This window comes from Cebidichthys violaceus, unplaced genomic scaffold (assembly GCF_023349555.1).
Source record: "Cebidichthys violaceus isolate CVI_PGR_0920_01 unplaced genomic scaffold, fCebVio1.0.p SCAF_9, whole genome shotgun sequence".
Classification (NCBI taxonomy): Eukaryota; Metazoa; Chordata; class Actinopteri; order Perciformes; family Stichaeidae; genus Cebidichthys; species Cebidichthys violaceus.
The window spans coordinates 12,979,646-12,999,645 of record NW_027176975.1 but is presented as its reverse complement, the minus strand read 5'-3'; the positions used below and the strand labels follow the sequence as shown (position 1 = coordinate 12,999,645).

At 44.4% G+C, this 20,000-nt stretch overlaps 1 protein-coding gene across 6 annotated transcripts in view; it reads left to right on the top strand.

Annotated features, from left to right (window-relative positions):
- ncor2 (nuclear receptor corepressor 2) overlaps window positions 1–20,000 on the top strand; it is an 85,403-nt gene that overhangs the window by 61,198 nt on the left and 4,205 nt on the right. For 3 of the 6 annotated variants that reach the window (XM_068703826.1, XM_068703830.1, XM_068703831.1), the window contains 27 exons: window positions 973–1,115; window positions 1,286–1,424; window positions 2,811–3,240; window positions 4,506–4,626; window positions 5,183–5,429; window positions 6,336–6,383; window positions 6,709–6,873; window positions 7,015–7,151; window positions 7,387–7,486; window positions 7,626–7,730; window positions 8,463–8,566; window positions 10,757–10,907; window positions 11,020–11,163; window positions 11,302–11,394; window positions 12,111–12,328; window positions 12,603–12,948; window positions 13,063–13,266; window positions 13,381–13,638; window positions 14,364–14,516; window positions 14,630–14,890; window positions 15,016–15,202; window positions 15,312–15,694; window positions 17,897–18,027; window positions 18,200–18,381; window positions 18,465–18,599; window positions 19,159–19,301; window positions 19,427–19,480. In XM_068703826.1, the coding sequence (XP_068559927.1) occupies window positions 973–1,115; window positions 1,286–1,424; window positions 2,811–3,240; window positions 4,506–4,626; window positions 5,183–5,429; window positions 6,336–6,383; window positions 6,709–6,873; window positions 7,015–7,151; window positions 7,387–7,486; window positions 7,626–7,730; window positions 8,463–8,566; window positions 10,757–10,907; window positions 11,020–11,163; window positions 11,302–11,394; window positions 12,111–12,328; window positions 12,603–12,948; window positions 13,063–13,266; window positions 13,381–13,638; window positions 14,364–14,516; window positions 14,630–14,890; window positions 15,016–15,202; window positions 15,312–15,694; window positions 17,897–18,027; window positions 18,200–18,381; window positions 18,465–18,599; window positions 19,159–19,301; window positions 19,427–19,480 (4,782 nt within the window). The remainder of the gene's footprint in view (window positions 1–972; window positions 1,116–1,285; window positions 1,425–2,810; window positions 3,241–4,505; window positions 4,627–5,182; window positions 5,430–6,335; window positions 6,384–6,708; window positions 6,874–7,014; window positions 7,152–7,386; window positions 7,487–7,625; window positions 7,731–8,462; window positions 8,567–10,756; window positions 10,908–11,019; window positions 11,164–11,301; window positions 11,395–12,110; window positions 12,329–12,602; window positions 12,949–13,062; window positions 13,267–13,380; window positions 13,639–14,363; window positions 14,517–14,629; window positions 14,891–15,015; window positions 15,203–15,311; window positions 15,695–17,896; window positions 18,028–18,199; window positions 18,382–18,464; window positions 18,600–19,158; window positions 19,302–19,426; window positions 19,481–20,000) is intronic. The other 3 variants (XM_068703827.1, XM_068703829.1, XM_068703828.1) reach the window with 3 other exon arrangements.

The window sequence follows — 20,000 nt, the reverse complement described above, 5'->3', positions numbered from 1 at the left end:
TTATCCCAGGAGGTGTTGGCTCTGTGCCTGTTAATAACACCCCCCCACACCACCACACCACCACCTCACAACCCTTTTGAGAGGCTGTCCTGTTGCCAGGACCTGTCAGGCTGGCACAGGAAACAAGTGGGTGGTGTAAGCTAAGCCTCTTACAACACACACTGTTAATGAGCTGCCTTTAGCTAACAGCAGACTCTGGGGGACGACGACAACACTGGAGCAAAGTCTACGCTATCTGTCTTTCTCACTCACACTTACACACCGACTGCTCTATACGTCTCTTCTTTTAGTGTGTGTGTGTGTGTGTGTGTGTGTGTGTGTGTGTGTGTGTGTGTGTTTCGTGACGGGTTGATCTATCACAGCTCCGGCCCAGCGGGTGCCTGTAGACTGTGAGGCACAATCATGTGGTTGACTGAGTAAAGGACCAGGGCTTCTTGGAACTGGGTCACATCAAAGTCAGTCAGAATATGACACAGAGTGACCCCCCAGTTGGGAGAGTTGGTGATGTCATTGGTATGACTGACGGCTCAGCCACCACACTTGCGCTCCCTTCACTCTGTCTCTACTTAGGAAGCATATGGCATTAAGCCATGCTGCTGCTGGGAGTGTGGGACTGTGTCTATGTTGCATCCTGAGCTAAACTCCCAGGCTGTGTTACCGTTTTTACAGCTGTATAGAGACAGATGTTTATGGCTATTGACTTATCATTGAGAGACTTCCATACTGTGCACTTGGAAGAGATTGTGGTTGGAGGTATTGATTATGATATATAAACCAAAAATAACCATTACATTTACAATCTTTACAACAAGTGCACTATGCCCAGCTTGCATCATTTTTTTTATCAGTGAATATCATTTGATTATGGAGTGGGGATGTAATAGTCGTGCAAGGCTGCATGTCAGCCATGTGCAGCTGTCTTTGTTCCTGTCCTGTCCTAATCCCTCTGCCTGTCCCATCTGTTATTTCCAGGCCTTCTCCAGTATGGTAGGAATTGGTCCGCCATCGCCAAGATGGTGGGATCCAAAACCGTGTCACAGTGCAAGAACTTCTACTTCAACTACAAGAAGAGGCAGAAACTGGATGAGATCCTGCAGCAGCATAAAATGAAATCGGTAAACACAGGGACAGTTTTTGTGAGTCATATTTGCTCCATGTGATGTTAAAGAAGTTAATTCATTAATATTGTGTTTTGTGTACAACCAAGCTATAAGATTGTGTGCGGTTTTGAAGATTTGTGTCTCCCCAGGCTGTTTTTATTTAGTGTGTTTTTGCTTTGACCCAGGAGAAAGAGCGAAAGGCCCGCCGTAAGGGCAAAGCCCTGCAGAATGAGGAGACCAGTGCCCCGTATGCAGCAGAGGAGGAGGAGATGGAGGGCTCAGGAGCCAGTGGCAATGAAGAGGAGGCCCCTGAAGATGGAGAAGGTAAACCACTCCCAAGAACTACATGCTAACAGCCAAAAGAAAACACTGTATAAATCGAAAGGCTCTCTATTTAACCTTCATTTATTAATTGAGGAGAATATTTTACTGGTTCAAATAGATTGCTGTTTTATTTTGATATGTAGTAGTTTTACAGTAGTGACGTGGTTTAAACACAGTTCTGCGTCAACATTTGCGTATGTAAGGTGATGTGGATCTGTTTTTCTTGCCAAATGGATCCCTTTACAGAGCTAGGTAAAATGTATAGTCCCTGGACACTTTATAAGTTAGACCTATACAATAAAAAATATCTACCATTACAGTCATTTAGCAGACGCTTTTATCCAAAGCGACTTACAATAAGTGCATTCAACATTGGTAATCAAAAGAACTACTAGTCACCAGAAGTCATAAGTACATCTCCTTTTCCAAACAAGCATCTAAGAGCATGAAGCAGAGCATAACTCAGAGCCAAAGTACAGTGCAGAAACAAGAAACAGTTAGTGCTATAAGTAATACGAATACAATAAGTGCAACAAGCTAGTATGAATACAATAAGTGCTAAGTGGAAGGCTCAGGGTAGCACTTCCTGAAGAGGTGGGTTTTCAGCCTGCGTCGAAAGATGGGCAGCAACTCTGTTGTCCTGACGTCAGTGGGAAGTTCATTCCACCACTGTGGACCACAAGTACCACAAGTTCAACCTTTTCATGAAGCTTATAATGACCTGTTGTTGTTTCTGAGACGTGTTAATTCAACTATATATTTATTATTATGGTTTTATTCTTAACCCCTCATTTTTTTTAATGGGGTGGGCAAGACATTAGAGACGCCTTCATATAATGCCATCCAGTTCAACACCACTGCAAAGTAAAGCAGCTATAGTGTAATTAATACCTTTCTGACAGTGTCGATCCAAACTAAACATTATTATCTTTGAAAAGGCAGAATGTATGGCTCAGCTGTTGTATTGGATTACCTCAGATTTACCTAATAAAATGTCTGCTGATGGTATGTAATGTAATGTAACGACAAAACTTTTGGAATAGCTCCGTTTGCTTGAAGACTTATATTCTATAGTATAAATATAAAACCATCCTGAAAAAAACCCGCTGTACCTTGTCGATAGAAGTAGACTACGTAGACCGCACGATCACAATAGAGCGCTAAAGCCCCGGGGGATTTTGTCCATCATCCCAATTGGTTTTGAGTTCCTCCTTATTGTACAGTGAAACCTGATTAGGTATTAGGTAGAAGACTGGCACTGTGAAGAATCTGGTCGAGCAGAAAGATGGGGGGGGGAATAAGGACAAGGAGATATAACATGATTTACAGTATAAGCCCAGTCTTGTCGTCTGATCCGTGTTTTCTTTTGTCCTCTGTCCCTGCCAGGTGGAGCCAACAACAGCTCTGATACGGAGAGCTTGCCCTCGCCACACTCATCTGAGGACAGCAAGGCTAAGGAGGAAGGCTCGGGCAGGTCAAAGGCCAGCTCCACCACAGGGGACAAGGAGGCGTCCGGGTCCGACATGGGCCCAGCAGGGGATGAGAAACCTCCAGTCAAGGAAGATGCCGAATCTGCCATCAAGCAGGAGATAAAGACTGAGACAGGGGAGCCCAGCAAGGAGCAGCTGCAGCCAGGTTCACCCAGCGATGCCATCGATAAAAAACCCCCTACTGCAGAGCTGGAAGAAGGTAAAAGCTCCACCAAGAGCTCCAAGAAGGACCACGGGCCCAGAACAGGGTCCCATGGGGACAGTGACTCTAGTGCCACTTGTAGCGCCGATGAAGTGGAGGAGACGGACAACACGGACAAGAACAGGTAAGAGCTTGTAGCAAGAGATATAAAACATTAATTTCTCATCTTTTTAAGTTCAAAGATAATTTTATATTATTGCTTTTCTGTTTTGTTTGTTTTTAAATCAGTGACATCATTGGGCCTGCTTGAGATTTTCAGTGTCAAAGGGCTTCTGGTTTTGAGCAGTAGATTACTTGGTGTCCTACTATCGTGGTGTACCTCAGCAAATACCCGAAAATACAGCAATGAGGGTTCTGAAGTGTTGTTGGTTGCCTAGTTACACTGTACAGCAGGAAAGCCATATTTAGTGAGGTGTGTGTGTGTGTGTGTGTGTGTGTGTGTGTGTGTGTGTGTGTGTGTGTGTGTGTGTGTGTGTGTGTGCGTGCGCGCGTGCTCTTTTCTATCAAAAGATTTTATTTTTACTTTGTATGAATTAATTCATACACGTGTGAGTATATAACTTTGTACAAACATACATATGTATATATATATTATTTACTATATATATATATATAGATATATATATATATAGATATGTGTATGTATGTATGTATGTATGTATGAATGAATGAATGAATGAAGCCGCAAGAAATGCGTGTCAAAGTGCATGGGAGGAGTGATTAGTCTTGTTTGCACGGTATTTGTTCAATTCTTTCCATGACAGCAGACTGCATGTACTGGCAAAGCCGGGGGAAAAGCTGCCCTCCCTGCCAAAGCAAACAAAGGGACTATGTGTGTGTGTGTACACACTTTTGTGTTGTTGTGCATCAAAGTGTGTGTCTGTCTGATTCCGAGTATTTTGTGTGCTTTCGACAGATGTGATAGACATAGATATGGATTTTTACTTGTAATCCGTTTCCAGTCTCAGCCTCTGTCAACACACACACACACACACACACACACACACACACACACACACGTATCCCTTGTATTCGTCTTTTTTATTTTGCCATCATTTGATTACTTAAATACCTTGTGACTGAGGATTTGTGTCCTCTGTGGGAATTGGTAGGCAGGCATGTGGGATGGAAACACAATCAGAACCTCTTTTGCTTGCGTTTGCTTTTTCTTAATCGATTTAAAATAAATATATGAACTCTAACGCAATGTGTTGGGATGAAGCGGGCAAAAGCCAATAACAGAAGGCACAAACTTATTTCTGTCTCTCTCTCTCTCTGTGTGTGTGTGTGTGTGTGTGTGTGTGTGTGTGTGTGTGTGTGTGTGTGTGTGTGTGTGTGTGTGTGTGTGTGTGTGTGTGTGTGTGTGTGTGTGTGTGTGTGTGTGTGTAGAATGACTTCTCCGCGGCCAAGTCTCCTGAACTACACTCATGATGGGGTCATATCGTCCCCGCTGCAGAAGCCCATGGACCTGAAGCAGCTCAAACAGAGGGCTGCTGCTATACCACCTATTGTGAGTCACTACTGAAACTGTATTTTCCATTTCCCCCCTCATCCATCACACAACAGATGGGTAAAGAGTATCTCAGGCTTCTCTAGCCGTGGAAAGTGTCTCTGACCAGGGTGGTGTTTTGTAACAGAAAACTGAGTTGCCCAGCCCTCTTTCTCACACACACACACACACACACACACACACACACACACACACACACACACACACACACACACACACACACACACATTTCCATTGCAGTGGTATCAATGCTATCTCTGTTTCTCTGCTGACAGTGATAACAGTATAGCAGGTGGAATTGTTAAGTCATATTTGTATAAAATAAGCCAGCCAGATGGAGGATGATGGGAGAGATTGCTTTGTGGAGAAGAAATTAGATCCCAGGCATTAGAGAAACATTAGCTTACCAAGAAATAAGAGATGTTTATTTTCCATCATGTTTATCAGATACTGTATGTGGCTAACCATATGTCGAATGCCAGGAAGGAGTGTCCTTGTGTTGTGTGTGAGATGTGATTGTAACCTTTTTTCTTTTCCTTTCATCCTGTGTGTGTAGATGCCAGAAGCCTCCATGCGGAGCGGAGGTGGCAAGGCAGTGCTGCCCCCTCATGCCCTGGCATTGTACCAGCAACAGATCACCATGGCTCACGGGGAGTCATCTCAGGAGGTCAAAATGCAGCAGCTTCAAGGCCAGCCGGGCAAACAGCAGCCGTACACCTTGCAAGCAGACAGAGACAGGGAGGCTCTTCACAGCAGCAGTCCTCGTATTCGCCCCCGCAGCCCCTCCACCAGTGACAAGGATGGTACGCACACCTGCATCACGACAGAAAAAAAGCTGATAAATCACCAACGTTACCCGTCACATCAATACTTCACCAATCCGATAGTATTGAGAGATAGTATAGGATGTTTAGGAAGCTGAAGTTACAAATATAGGAACCCCTCTCACAATCTCCAGCATTTGTCTTTTTTTCCCCATGCCGTCATTTCTTTTCTTTGTGATCCCGAATGTCACTGTTCTGCAGGCTGTATGCATGCGTGTAAACATGGTACATTGTTGTCAATTTTACAATGAAGGATTAATGGAATCACGACGACAAGATGAGCAGAGGACTCGTGAAAAGTTTAAAAGAAAACGGAGGTTAATGCTGCATAATTTGCCATTTTAGTCGCGTTTGATCTAGTTTTACTTAGTTGGTCCTTGCTACATGCTCTAACCTTGATTCTGGGTTCTCTAGTGTTTAGGGTATTCAAGTGTATCTGGGACACTCGTGGAGAGGGAACTGATAAATGATTTGGTATTTGCTATTGACCCAGAAGGGAATTTAGTCTAGTTCAGTGCAGCTACTGTGAGCTTGTGGAATGTGAATCTCTGAGAGTACAGTGTAAGACAAAGACATGTCTTTTACAACCAACTGGGCACCGCAGCAGCAGCTGGGAACTCGTAACATAAGGCATCCACTTTTTCATGCATTTTAAGAAAATCTTAAAAAGCTCTTTATAGAGTGTCTGACTCGGAGGCAGGTGTGATATATTTCTAAGCTCCATTGTAGCTACTATCTACTAACATTTGGCTGTTGGTGAAAACAAAAGCCCCGCCATGTTGCAACAGTAGCGAAGTGTTTTTGTAGTTAGTGCATGTTTTTTTTGTGTGAGAGAGAAAAATCTGTGAGGATGCGATGATCTGTGGTGTGTTTGTGTCCCTTCAGAGCTGGAAGGCAACGAGAGGTGGTTACTGACCCTCCTGCAGGGATTAAGTAGGTTCACCCCTTGCCACACCATTCCCTTTAATAACACCTTAACCACACTGCAGGGTGATCACCTCCTCTGTTGGATTTTTACTGTGTGTACTTTAAAATATTAGCAGTGGCTTGTTGTGTATGTTGGCGTATTAATTCAGTGATATCACCCTCGCTGGGAAGTGGCGTTGAGGGGTTCTATGTGCTCATAGACACCAATGACATTGGTGTTGATGTTGTCGACAACATCAGGGAGCTGCGGCTGAAGGACAGCTTCTTGGATTAGTGGCAGGTCTAACGAAGTGTTGCGCTTTTGTTCTGACTCTGTGTGTTGTTGTTGCAGAAAAGTCCCGGGCTTTCTCCCCGCACGGTGAAGCAAAGAAGCAGTCGCTGGGGCCCGATGACCTGAGGACCTCCAACTTGGGCCGACCGGTTCTCTCCCCGTACCCCATGTCCCCACGAGACATGGCCAAGATCAGTCACGACCAACACCTGCTCCACTTCAACTGTGAGTCCTCTTCTCTGTCCGGCCCGGTCTCTATATTGTTAACGAGCCTCAGATGTCATTTGTGTTGAATGTTGTATTACAAGAACGTTTAACAAAACCTCCACAATAGTCAAATCTCATAATCTCTCTCTCGCCTTCCAGCGTTCCAGCAAACCGGCCACCCCTCACTCGCTAATCTGCCACAGGACAGTGGAAGGCTAGCAGCAGTGAGGCCCCTCACGATGCCAGAGCCTCCACCACTCATTTCCTCCACCAAGCCAGGCGGCTCCATCACACAGGTACAGCACCACAAGAATGAAAACTAGGGCTTTTACATGGTCATATTTGGCCCAGAGAAACTATAAAATTGAATATTATTAGTAGTTTTTTAAAAATATAATCTCAGTCACACATGCTACAAAAAATATTAAGGCATGGATGAAATACGTAGAATCTGACACGCGTATCTCTACGGTAGAGCAATAATAATGTAAATCACTATTTTGACCAAATGCTTGTTTTTTGTTTCTTCAGGGCACCCCAGTGCAGTTGCACAGCCCAGCTCATGGGTTGGACCATGGGAAGATGACCCCCACGCAGATGGGTCTGTCTTGGATGGATCAAAGGAAAGTGGGTGAGTAAAAAAAAAAATCTTTCCTGTTATTGCCATCCATTTCTACCTTTCTCATCACATCTGATATTGAGGTATGATGCATCCCTATAGACACGTCTCCCTCATGACTGTTTCTCCCTTGGTTTTTCCAACTATGCAGCTGGTCCTTTTCCCGTGATAAAGCAGGAACAGTTGTCCCCTCGCAGCTCGTCCTCTCAAGCCGACAATTTGCCAACCCAGGGGTCGCCTCATGATGCTGGACGTGGTGGGTGCCTCGCCTTGTCTTTCATTTGATTTCCATCTACAGTAAACTGGTATCAGTGTTTTGCTTTTGCATCTTTCCCTTTTCCTGTGTAGTGTGTTAACAATTATATCACGCATCTTGGAAAACACTCATATTTAAATGGGACTGTTTTGCCATACGCCCTTGAATAACAAAGTAAAATCATGAGTTTTCCCACATGTTTGGTTCAGCTTTGTCATGCTGAAAAGATTAACCTCCTCAGCATGACAGTGACCTGAGGCACGCAGCAAGGACCACACTGGAGCCACTTTGGGACACGTCTCTGAATGTACTTGAGTGGCCCAGGCATAAACTTAAATCTCAGCTGGAAATCAGTGGAGAGTTGAGTTTGCTGAAGCTCATCTAATCTGACAGAGCTTGAGAGGATGTGAGGAATGGGAGAAACTGCCCAGATCCATGTGTGCAAAGCTAGTAGATGCAAACTCGAGGATATTCAAAGCCGTAATTACTGCCAGTGGTGTCTCGACACAGTTCTCCTTTTTTATACAAAGTTAGGGAACTTAATAAAGCCACGCTTTCACTCTTACATTAGTAAACACAGTGTTAAGACTGAATGTTAGTTATAAATAATACTGTAAATACAACAGCATGCGACTTGATTCCAGCCATGCTCACAGGCTTTTTGACCAAATAAAATACTCTTAGTGCTGTTTTTCTTTCTTCGTATCTTCACAAACTATACTATCTTCACAGGTTCTATTCCAGCTGTTCAAGGGGGGAGCATCACTAAGGGTATCCCAGGGACCAGAATGCATCCCGATTCCTCAATCTCCTACCGAGGGGGCTCCATAACTCAGGTGAGTTCAGATCAGAGTCTAGATCCATGGTCCTCGCTAAGGCTGTTGTACGATACACGAGTGAGGAATGTCCAAGTTTTGAATTCTCTCTCTGACGATCACAGTTGAGATTTGCTGTGGATACTATACTGCACAGTGTACACTTGAGTTAAAATAGACCAACATCAAAGTTAGTCTGTTTGAGAGCGAGTAACTTAACATGCAGGAAATATAGATATTAGTAATTGTTGATTTAGGCATATTTTTTCACTTTTTGTAATTTTTGGTGGAGTGATACAGTGACTGAGGGAGCCTGTCACTGTAACAGAACAGAATCTCCCATTTGTGCAGTTTGTTATCGCTGTGTTGGGTGTGGCAATCCTGGTGTGAGTGTGTTATGAATATTCTGCTGACAGTGTTCAAATGTGAGTAGTACATTACGACAGACTACTGGCAAACAGTTATCTTCCCCTTTTATTTGGAGAACCTCTGAACAACCTTTGAATTTGATTCAGATTAGTTTAAAAACGAACCATTGTGAATGAGCCATTATGAAGGTAAGGAGAGACTTGTTAAAAGAAACTAATGATATATATATACAGATATATATACAGTATATTTGGCCCAGTGTTTCCCCTCAGATCAATGTGCAGCAGTGGCAAAGTCAGGTTAATGTGATTTGCTTCAGCCAGGGTCTGATGGATGTAAATAGTGAACTGAAACTGACTGTTAAACTGTGTCACAGTTTATGATAGTAGCAGCAAATATGGCTGGAACACAGACAGCCCACCCTCAAGAGTTTTTCATTATGATACTTTTTCTGATGGTCGGCACTAGTTTACCCAAATCCTTTTTGTCATTTGGCCTCTGCCCCATACTGTTTAAAGTCAAGTCTATCAAACTAGCAGCCTTTGTGTCACTGGGCTTTGATCTTTTTTTATTACTTATGATAGTTAAAGATAAAGAGAGCAGCAGGTCTGTTTTAGACATCATTTGGCAAGCTAAGTGCTGTGGCTGCTGGATTTCCCTGGTGACATAACCACCAAACTCAGTGACCCTGTCGCTCTAGCAACAGGTACTGTACCGCGTCTATTCCCCTATTGTATTTATTCTAGCCTCTGGCTAAACCGCGTCATTGATATGCTCACTGTAATATCACGTTCAACTGATATACAAGAGAAAACAAAAAACAAGGCTGTTATCCACTGTGATGGATTGGTAAGGAGAAGGTGGAGGCGATAAAGCATAATCAGTGCCGTTGTGGAGGGGGAAGCTCATTTGTTTGTTTAGCTTGCAGCCGGATTACCACCCTGATATATCAATGTTGCACTTTCTCAGGGAGTAGATGAGGACTGCTTTAGTCAGTGCCATCTGATCCTGTAAACACAACACTCCCATTACACAGAAACATACTATTCTGGCCTTCAACCTTTAGCAGCATCTTCTTGGAAAAGCTGCAACTAATAGACAAGAAATGTGATCTCAGGCACGACTGTGTCTGCTGCTCTACCGCCCACCTCCCCGCTCTCCTCATGCAGGGTAGAAATATGACTCACACTCAGGGTACGAGTGATGTGACTCAAGGTTTTAACAAAAAGCCTGTTGTCATCTATTGTTGCACCTCCGCTTCTTCAGAGAGTACTACTTTATATTTCAGTGCTGTGTTTGTTTTGTTTATTTATTTATTTTGGATCACTGTTATCTGGCAACACTGTAACAAAAGCTCTTTCTGGGGCACAAACAATTCAAGAGACAGAATAAATGTTTTGTATTATGCATTACAGTCGGCTCCAATTCAACAATCCTGAGAAGAGAACTAAAACTGTTCCTAGTCACTTGCACACATCTGTGCCATAATAGTATCTGTCAGGATTGTGTTTGACCTGCTCTGTGTCTTTAAAAGCCCTCCGAAGCTGTTATCTAAACAGATTTTATGGAGGGCCTTTATAACGGACATTAGTTAATTATTCTATTTAGTAGAATGTTGTTTTGTAGTGTATCGTATCTACTGTAAAGTTTCATGATAGTGATTATCCCTAATAAGGGATATTTAGGCCACATAACAAACTTTTTAGTGTAATCTCTTTGACATTTTAATGTATTCCTCTCAGTGAATTTCACAGTACCCATCTAATAGTGTAATTGCGGGCTTTTGTTGCTACAAGCCTGTGCAGTTAGTAAGTGCCGGTACGTCTCCTCTTTTGGTCACAGGGGACGCCAGCTGATGTGCTGTATCAGGGAACCATAAGCCGTCTGATCACAGAGGACAGCGCCAGTCGAGCTGAGAGGGAACGGGACGAGGCCCTGTCTAAAGGCCATGTGGTCTACGAGGGCATCAGTGGGCACATTCTCACATATGACCGTAAGTACATCAGCTTAAATTATATGAATAAATAATTATTGGGTCTCATTGATTACTTGCACACTAAGATGCATTATTTAACTTATTATACTAACATCTCTGTCATTTATAGGCCCACCTTCCCAGAACCCTAAAGATGAGGGCCGAGGCCAGTCTGGGGAACTTCTAGGCCTAAAGCGTCCGTACGACATCATGGAGGGAGGCATCGTAAGAGGACTGCCTTTGAGGGATTCCATGTCTGCAGCCAACTGTGAAGGTAAGAGACGACCCCCTTAACCCTGTGTCATGCTCACAAAGAGCCACTGTATGAAATCCCTTGTTTAATCCCGTTTAACCCTCATTATCGATGAAATCATTCACCTTACATCTCACTGCTCCTTCCTCCCTACTTCAGGTCTGATTGGTCGAGCCATGCCTCACGATAGGGACAGTCCTCACCACACACCTTACAAGGATGCTCATCACATCCGTGGCTCCATCTCACAAGGTAGGATGACGCCTCACTAACACACATGAGCATGTGATTTTCTGTTCTTCCTTCTGCTGGGCGAGATCCAAGATTTTTCCCACTGTGCTATGTTTCTGTTAAAAACCTTAACATCATCATTTATGTCTAAATCTAATCTTCTCTAGAAGATAAACAGGCTGACATCTTTTTGGCAATCATAGATCCAAGTGACACAATAGCACTGAGAAAAGTCTTAAAGATGTTGCAGCAGATTAAATCTTTGAACTGAAAGTAAATGTATCTGTTCGCAAGATTCTGCTGTTTATCGTTTTTTTTGTCTCTGTTTGAGCTCAGTCTGTTTTCCTGAAGGTGCTCACTCAGGTACTCTCACTTCATTAGACTGTACTCTCTATATTCTCTCAGCAGAGCTGCAGCAAAAGGTAGCTTTTTCTTATTTCCTCTCAAGAAGCAGACTGTGCCAGCTGACCAGAACTCACCCACTGGCAGGAGTACTTTCATGTTGATTTCATATTTATCTTTCTGACAGCAGTAATGTCAGATACCATCTTGTCTCATCTTGCTCAGAGATAGTAGTGGATGAAGCTGCTTTCAGAACCCTCACTGGTTCATCTGAGCTGATAGAGCAGCTATCACAGCCTTTCTTCATGTCTCTTCTGTCTATTTCACTTTTTCTCAGTTCCATTCTGTCCAAGTATGCTGCCCAATAAGATTGACGATGATCTTAATGATTTTAGGTATACCTCGTCATCTGGACCCTCAGGATGGCTACCTGAGGAGGGAGGCTAAGCAGATGAAGAGAGAGAGCTCCCCACCCCGCGGGCCCGGTTCGCTTTCCGACCCGATGAAGGGCCGAGAGGCCATGGTGCCTACGGTGAAGGAGGCTGGTCGCTCCATCCACCTCATTCCCAGGGAGGAGCTCAGACAGCCTGGCAAGGAGGGCATCATGGCACAGGTACAAACACTAACAACATATTATTATTATTATTATTATTATTATTATTATTATTATTATATTTTATTTATTGCATCGATTTATTGTTTCATCTATTGTTTAAATGTCACTTTAGTTTGTCTTGCATTTGTTGGACGTCACTGTTTGGCCTGATGTTGTCATAGTACCTTGCTTTGTCTGTCAAAGCATTTTACAAACGTGCTATATAGATAAAGTTATTATTACTGTTATTGGCCCTCTCTACAATTAACTGATGAATTCCTGTTGTGTTCAGGGAACACCCATGAAGCAGGAGGCAACTGGTTCGGGGAAACGTCATGATGTCCGCTCCATTATAGCCAGTTCACCACGTTCCTACCACAATGCACCCTCCCACATGGAGATGCGTGCCGAGAGGGGCCGCTACGACGAGGCACCAAAAGGGCGGCCCAGCGCGGTGGTCAGCACGGCTAGCACTATAGCCCGCTCCTCTCCGCTTACACTGGGCTCAGAGCAGGGAAGCAAGGCTCATCATAGTCCAGTGGGCTACGAGGACAAAGGCGCTTTGAGGGCCCCTTACCCCGGGCCTTCCCACCGTGGCTCCCCTCTGTCCAGGGAGGCAAGCCAAAGGCAGCATGATGGTGGGTACACACCATGCAGTCAAGCCAGCTGAAATGTTTCAGAATGAGATAGTTCACCCTTCACACCACAGAGACTGTCCATGAAATTCTTTTGTGTCCTTGTTTTAACGCCAGGTTCCAGTAAGAATCCGCCTCAGGAGCGTAAATCCACGCCAACCCCCAGGGAAATGAGTGCCACCAAATCACCCCTCCAGGGTGTTCCAGATCAACAGACCTATGAGCGTCTGCTGCAGGGTCTTGGGGCTGCAGAGGTGTACCGTCAGATCCCCATAGCCTTCGACCCTGCGTCACTGCCCCGCGGCATTCCCATTGACCCAGGTACGGCAACAGTCGAGTTAGATTGACATTTTTTGAAAAGCAGTAGTCTGACAAAAATTGGCAATATGAATAACAGACCTATCCTGACGGACGTTTCTTACTCTTCATACACAGCTGCCTACTACTTGCCTCGCCACCTAGCGCCCAACCCGGCGTACCCTCACCCTCACCCCTACCCCTACCTCATCCGTGGCTTTCCTGACACTGCGGCCCTGGAAAACCGCCAGACGCTCTTCAACGACTACATCACCTCCCAGCAGATGCACCAGTGGCCTGCAGCTGCTGCCATGGCTGCCCAGCGCTCAGACCTGCTGAGGGGCCTTGCTCCACGAGACCAACCTCTTCCTATGCCCTACAATGCAGCCCCACGAGGTGAGGCGAACCAACTTCACAACACTAACTTTCACTCATATTTTTCTTAGGCTGTGTTCACATTAGCTATTAAAGATGTTTGGAAAACTAAAAATCTGACATCAAGTGTTGTATAATGTTTTTTGTTACTTGGATCTGATTTTTATCCTAAGCAGCATGTTGCATGCCCAGCTTTGGTGACATTTGTTTGGCAAGTTGTGGGCAATCAGCTGGTTTTCTGCAGCAGTTAGGTAAAGGTAATTAGAAGCTGCTGGAGAAGGAAACATTATGCTTAATCTGACGGTTGGTTGTCGTCACTGTCTGGAGTCATTTTCATTTATATTGGCAAAGCAGTTGGCATCCATTTGTCTTTGATTAAATGAAGATTATACAAAGTTCAAATGCATTTAAGTTGCTGAAATGTTGTTGTGTAAAGTCAATGACGGAGTTTGTTTTGTTACAATATATTGAAATGTAATTATGTAGCAAATGTCAACAAACCAGAAGTGGAAGTATTTGAAACTAACTAGAATCTAATCAGATCCAACGATATTCTCTCGATTTAGTGCTTTGTAATTGTTTACTTCTATTTTGAACCAAGTGGAAAGTCTTTTATTTTCCTCAGAGTTGAATGATCGGTATTAGAATGCAGCCAGCGTTGGACTTTATTTACCCGTTATCCTCTAAACACAAAACACATCTGTAGCTATCAGGGTTTTCTTTACCCTTTCTTTTCTGTCTCCCAGGGATCATCGATCTTTCTCAGGTGCCACACTTACCTGTCCTGGTCCCTCCCTCTGCAGGGGCAGCCGGCTCACCGGTGGATCGCATCACCTACATCCCCGGGGGAAGCACCACCTTCCCTGGCAGGCCTTACACCACTTCCCCCATCTCACCTGGTACAATTCAGTTCACACAGCAAACTCACCTACATATTCAATATGTTGAACTATATGTTATTGTTTTTACAATCTTTTTTTTTTCTCTCTCTCTTTTACCTTTTTCTATACAGTTGGGTCCTCACATATGAACAAGATGCAGGGAGCCTCTTCAGAACGTGATCGTGAAAGAGACCGTGAGCGTGACAGAGAGAGGGAGAGGGACCGAGAGAGAGACAGAGAGCGGGAGAGAGAGAGGGAACGCGAACGCGACAGAGAGAGAGAACGGGAGAGAGACCGCGAAAGGGACCGGGACAGAGAGAGAGACCGAGAGCGTGACAGAGAGAAGGGCGGGTCACTTGGAAATGTGGAGCACGCCCCCATCTGGCGACCAGGTGGGGAGCAGATAGTGTTTTTAATTTTTATGTACAAGTTGAAAGTAACACAATGGCAGCACATATGTAGTTTGGGGAAAGAGTAATGCATTTGTGAAATGAAACAAATCTGTTTTTCCACTCAGGTACAGAACACAGCTTGGCAAGCAGTAGCAGCAGCAGTGTGAGACCTTCCTCCCAACAGTATAGCCACCAGCACTCCCCGGTGTCCCCTCGCAACCAGGAGAACGTGCAGCAGAGGCCTAGCGTGCTACACAACACCGGGGGCAAAAGTCTTTCTATCAACGATCACTCCAGCTCGTCTGTGTTTCGGTAAACTGCATTTTAGTTCTGTTTTATACAAGGACAACTCAGAGATATTTTCCTGAGCTGATTTGATTGTCTTGTTTACCAATCATCATATTTTGTTTGATCCTGCCAGGTCCATGTCCTCAGGGCCGGCCCGCTACCAAGCTTATCCTGGCCACCTCCAAAGGACAGGTGTGCCCCCCGAGGCCTACCCACCTGCCATGGACTCAAATGTAGCCAAAGAGCAGAGTCGCGATGGAGGCAAAAACAGGGGGGGTCTACCCAAGCACGTGCAGGACCAGCACGGGCCCTCCAGTAAATCTGACCCTAAGCTGTCCTGCCCCAGCCCAGGAGGAATGTACCCAGGTTCCTACTCCTCGGCTCCAGGCCGTCCCCAGCACCTGCTCCCTCCCCAGTCGGATAACCCTCCTGGCCGTGGAGAAAGCGGTACACCTAGTAGGGAAAAGACTCAAAACAAAGCGATGTCCATTCAGGAACAAGAGCTCCGAGCACTCGGTAAGACCACCATGACTGCGGCCAACTTCGTAAACGCGATTATTATGCGTCAAATTTCTTGTGAAACGGGGATGGCAGAGACGGGCTCGCTTGTTGCCAGCAGCGCCACTGATGGTAAGACGCTCTGGATCCCAGGGTCCCCCTCATCACCCAGACCTTCCCCTGTCAGTCTGTGGCCTATTGCACGCTGTGGTGGTTGGCATTATCAAATCAGCCCAATTCATTTAAATTTTTTTTCAATGCTATACTTTTGGGCTTTTTCAGTTTTAGTTTTTCTTTACAAACTTAAAGACCACCAAGGGTGCCCTCTGGAAAACTAAACCTCTAGCAAGTTCAAATTTGACCTGAGATTAAAGGAAAAGATAAAGTTTACAACCCTGATACAGCATTGATAAAATATGAATGGCTAACAACTCGACACATTTATATTTTCCATGAAGAAGATCCTAGGTGTCCTTTAAGGTGTCATCTTCAGATAGCTAAAGATGGTGGGATGATAAGGCAGAACATCCTTTGCTGCTTGTTTTCATTTTCTTTTTGCAGCCGATGCGACAGAATTTAACATGTGGCACCCCTCCTCCCTCCCATTCGGCTACTTGCTTACTTGCTGAAACATAATATTCCACCACATGAAAGTAGGCCTGACAAGAATATTTTTGACACTTGTAAAAGCATTTCACTGCAGGAGGCTTTTCTTTCCCATGTTGAATGAGACTGCCTGTGATTCAAACGCTTGATTCACTTTATTCATGCAGTAGCTCTACTTCACTACTGCATGTCTTTCCTGTAGATGCTCATAGACCTACTCAAAACACATTGTGCTGGGCACTACTTTGGACAATGACCACATGTAACCCAGATGACTAAAGGGCAGGCTTTCATTAAACGTCATTGAAAGCTTTACCAACCACCAAACTGACTCCCTGGGGTCCCGGAGAGCACCGGTGTTGCACAGGCGGGTGGGAAAGGTAAAGGAGGACGACGACGTGAAACTGACCTTCAGCCATCGATGGGGAGGGGGGTACTGCAGCTTCTGCCCCTCCCAAATCGCTGCATGTTCCTGTTTACGGCTCACTGTAATTTATGCTGATTTCTTTTGTTTATTTTTTTTTTTTTCATTTCTCTAAATCAAGTCTCTGAAAGTTTGTCCATCATTTGGAATGGGATTTTGTTTTGTTGTTTTTTTATGCTGTAGAGCAATGTGTCACTCACTCTTTAGGGCAAGTGACAACTGCATGCTGAGCTCAAATGAGTGTTAAAAACAACTCTCAACTCACGCTGTATGTACAGAAGTCAACAGGAAGCATGCCTCTCAAAACAGACTGCCAGAAAGACATATTGATAGGACAGTGTCACACCGATGTTGGCACGCATTCACAAACTAGTTAACTGGACCTTGAGGGAAATGCAGGCTATTGTTAGCTTTTGTTGAAATGAGCCCAGAGTCCCTTCTGTTGTTGCTAGCTAATAACAAAAACCACAGCATCCTGTCCCTCCGGGAGACTCGTCCTCTCTGGGAGTCCATGCAGTCAGTGCTGCTCCCTGCGCTCAGCTTACATCATCCACTCCTGAGATAAATACTGTAGTGCAAGAGTTGTGTAAGAAAACCCATAGTGAGGCACAAGGGGGGGGGAAACAATCTTGAAATAGGCTGCTACAATAGTCCAACAATATTTTCATATATTCATGGTTAAGCATGAGTGGGTCTATTTTGAGTTAAGATAGTATTCATAGATTCTTTTATTCATAAGCATTCAGTAAATGCATTTGTATTCTTCTTGTCTCTAAGGCATTGCCCTTCTTTTTCTTTAATTTTTTTTAAAATCTGTTCAGTGCGGAGACTTCTTCATTTATGAGTCAGTGATGCAAAACCAGTAAATTTTAGCATCATTTCTGGTCAAAGCTAGGCTTGCTTGGTCTGTATGCAAAGAGTTAATTATGAATAATTAAGAGATCTATAGTAGCTTATCAACAACACTGTCGTATATAGTATTTTTTTTATAGAAAAGCTTGTCCTTTGAGCTTTCATTTGGAAATGCTACATGAAATGTTTAAGTTACACAATAACCATAAGTTCAGATGGATGCACAGACATTTCTGAATTATGCATGTTTTCATCTTGAAACTAACTTTTACCCATGTTTGAATGTGATTTTTTTTTTTTTTTCCTCCCGGTGCGTGTGTGTGTGTACATGTCAACAGCTCAACAGAAGATGGAGCCACACAGTCTCTACCGTCCTCCGTCTGAGGAGAGACTGTCTCCAGGCCAGCAGCCCCCGTCCCCCTGCGTTAAAGGCAGCCAGCGGGTGGTCACCCTGGCACAGCACATCAGTGTAAGTTCACTCAACCACTGTGTTACAGATGGCAAAAAAAGTCTCAACAACTAAATATTCATACCTCAATATTTATGTAGCACATTTCTAAAGTGGTTTCAAGGAATTTCAATGTTTGTGTGCCAGACAATGTTGTCCCATTTCTGACGTGGATGTGTCTTCATGTAAACAGGAGGTGATAACTAAAGACTACACCAGGCAGAGCCAACAGCAGCAGCAGCAAAGCTACCACGGCTCTCCGGTCCTGGACTTGACCCGTCCACCCAGTGCCTCCCAGCCCCCGCCCACCTCACAGGACTCTGCCCAAGGGTCCCGATATACAGAGGGCCTCGGTGGAGAACGCAACAGAGACCGGTAGGAATCATTAAAGGAAAGATTCATCACTTTGGATCAATGTTGTTCATAAATAAATATATCTGTCTTTGTCTTCTCTGCAGGTCTCCTCCTCAGCCCAAGACTTCGCCTATCAGTGTTTCAAATGATGGCATTGAACCAGTGTCTCCTGCTGGAGCCAGCTCTGAACCTGAGGTCCAGGGAGGGTCCTCTTACTCCAACGAGCAGGGAGAGCAAGGGTAACGGCTCACATCTCCAGAAACAATTAAAAAGCTATGTTGTATATGTTTACTTTATGATGGCCATAGCTTGTATAATGTTTAGATTAGCGGTGCTGCAATTAATGTTCTTTTCCATTGTAAATGTTTGAATAGTTGTTTAATGATACAAGACAGGCTAACATCTATGTCAGGCAGGCTATAATATACAGACATAAATAAGAGCTCCACCTTTTTATATGAGATGTGCCCTCACATGAGAAGTGGCTGAGATGTTTCCTCTATGTTGCATGGAGGTTGAAGATAGAGCTAATGGCCTTCAATAGAGTGCTCTTTCCCATTTTTAAAAATGTTGTCTAGCAGGTGGGCTTGGACAGCTTATGCCAAGAGGCTGGAAAGAAGACTCCAGCTTACCAAATACAGGACACAGTGTCCAGTTTAGTTCCATCTTTGCTTTGTGTCAACAAAGCCCTGAGTCTCCCACACTGGAAGACACATTAATGTATATTAATATGTAATATACTTACACAGGGCTTGTTTAGAGGTGTTTGTTAACCTGGCTCTCCTTTCCCTCCTGCAGAATGGGCTCCCGTTCCCCTCCCAATGCCTCCCAGCCTCCAGCTTTCTTCAGCAAGTTGACGGAGAGCACCTCGGCTATCGTGAAGTCAAAGAAACAGGAGATGATCAAGAAGATGACTGTGGTGGGAAATGAGGGTGATTTCAGTAAGTCTGATCTCTCAGCACAGGCTGGAGTGCGCAATAGAAAAAGAAAATTTCAGACGAAAACCTTACTTGTCATTTAATAAAGAGGATCGACTTTTAAATAGAAACCCTGTCCCCTCTTTCAGATGCTGGTCAGCCAGGAACAGAGATCTTCAATATGCCGGCATCTACAACTGCAGGTAATCCTTTTAAATCTCATCAATTATTAAATTGGTTTGAAGTGAGAAGCCGGCCCCTCATGACACCATGCATACATACTGTGGTGACGGAGCAGCATTGTGGAAGTGGCTTAATGGGAGCATTGTTAACCCTGCATCATTCTCCAGACAAACAAAACTTGGAGAAGCTTGCAAGGATGACACAGCAACAACACATCAGTCACGTGACAATATGTTAGCAATATCATGTTGACCCACTGCAGGCAGCAATGTTTTGAGTGACAGCAAATTTAAGTGAACGTTTAAAATCTGGTTCAATTCAGCTTCGTTTTGGTGCCAAACCTGCCATTGTAACATGTGAACAGGAACAATTTAATTCAGTCTGGCTTTGTAGCACAAGGCAGTAAAACTGCCTGGTAGAGAGACAGACTGCCTGGGAATGGTGTGCAATGACTTTTAGAAGAGATTCGCCCAGCGGTTTTCCCTAAAATCCCAAAAAACAGAGCAACATTTCCCCATTGACTTGAATGGGGTTTCGTCG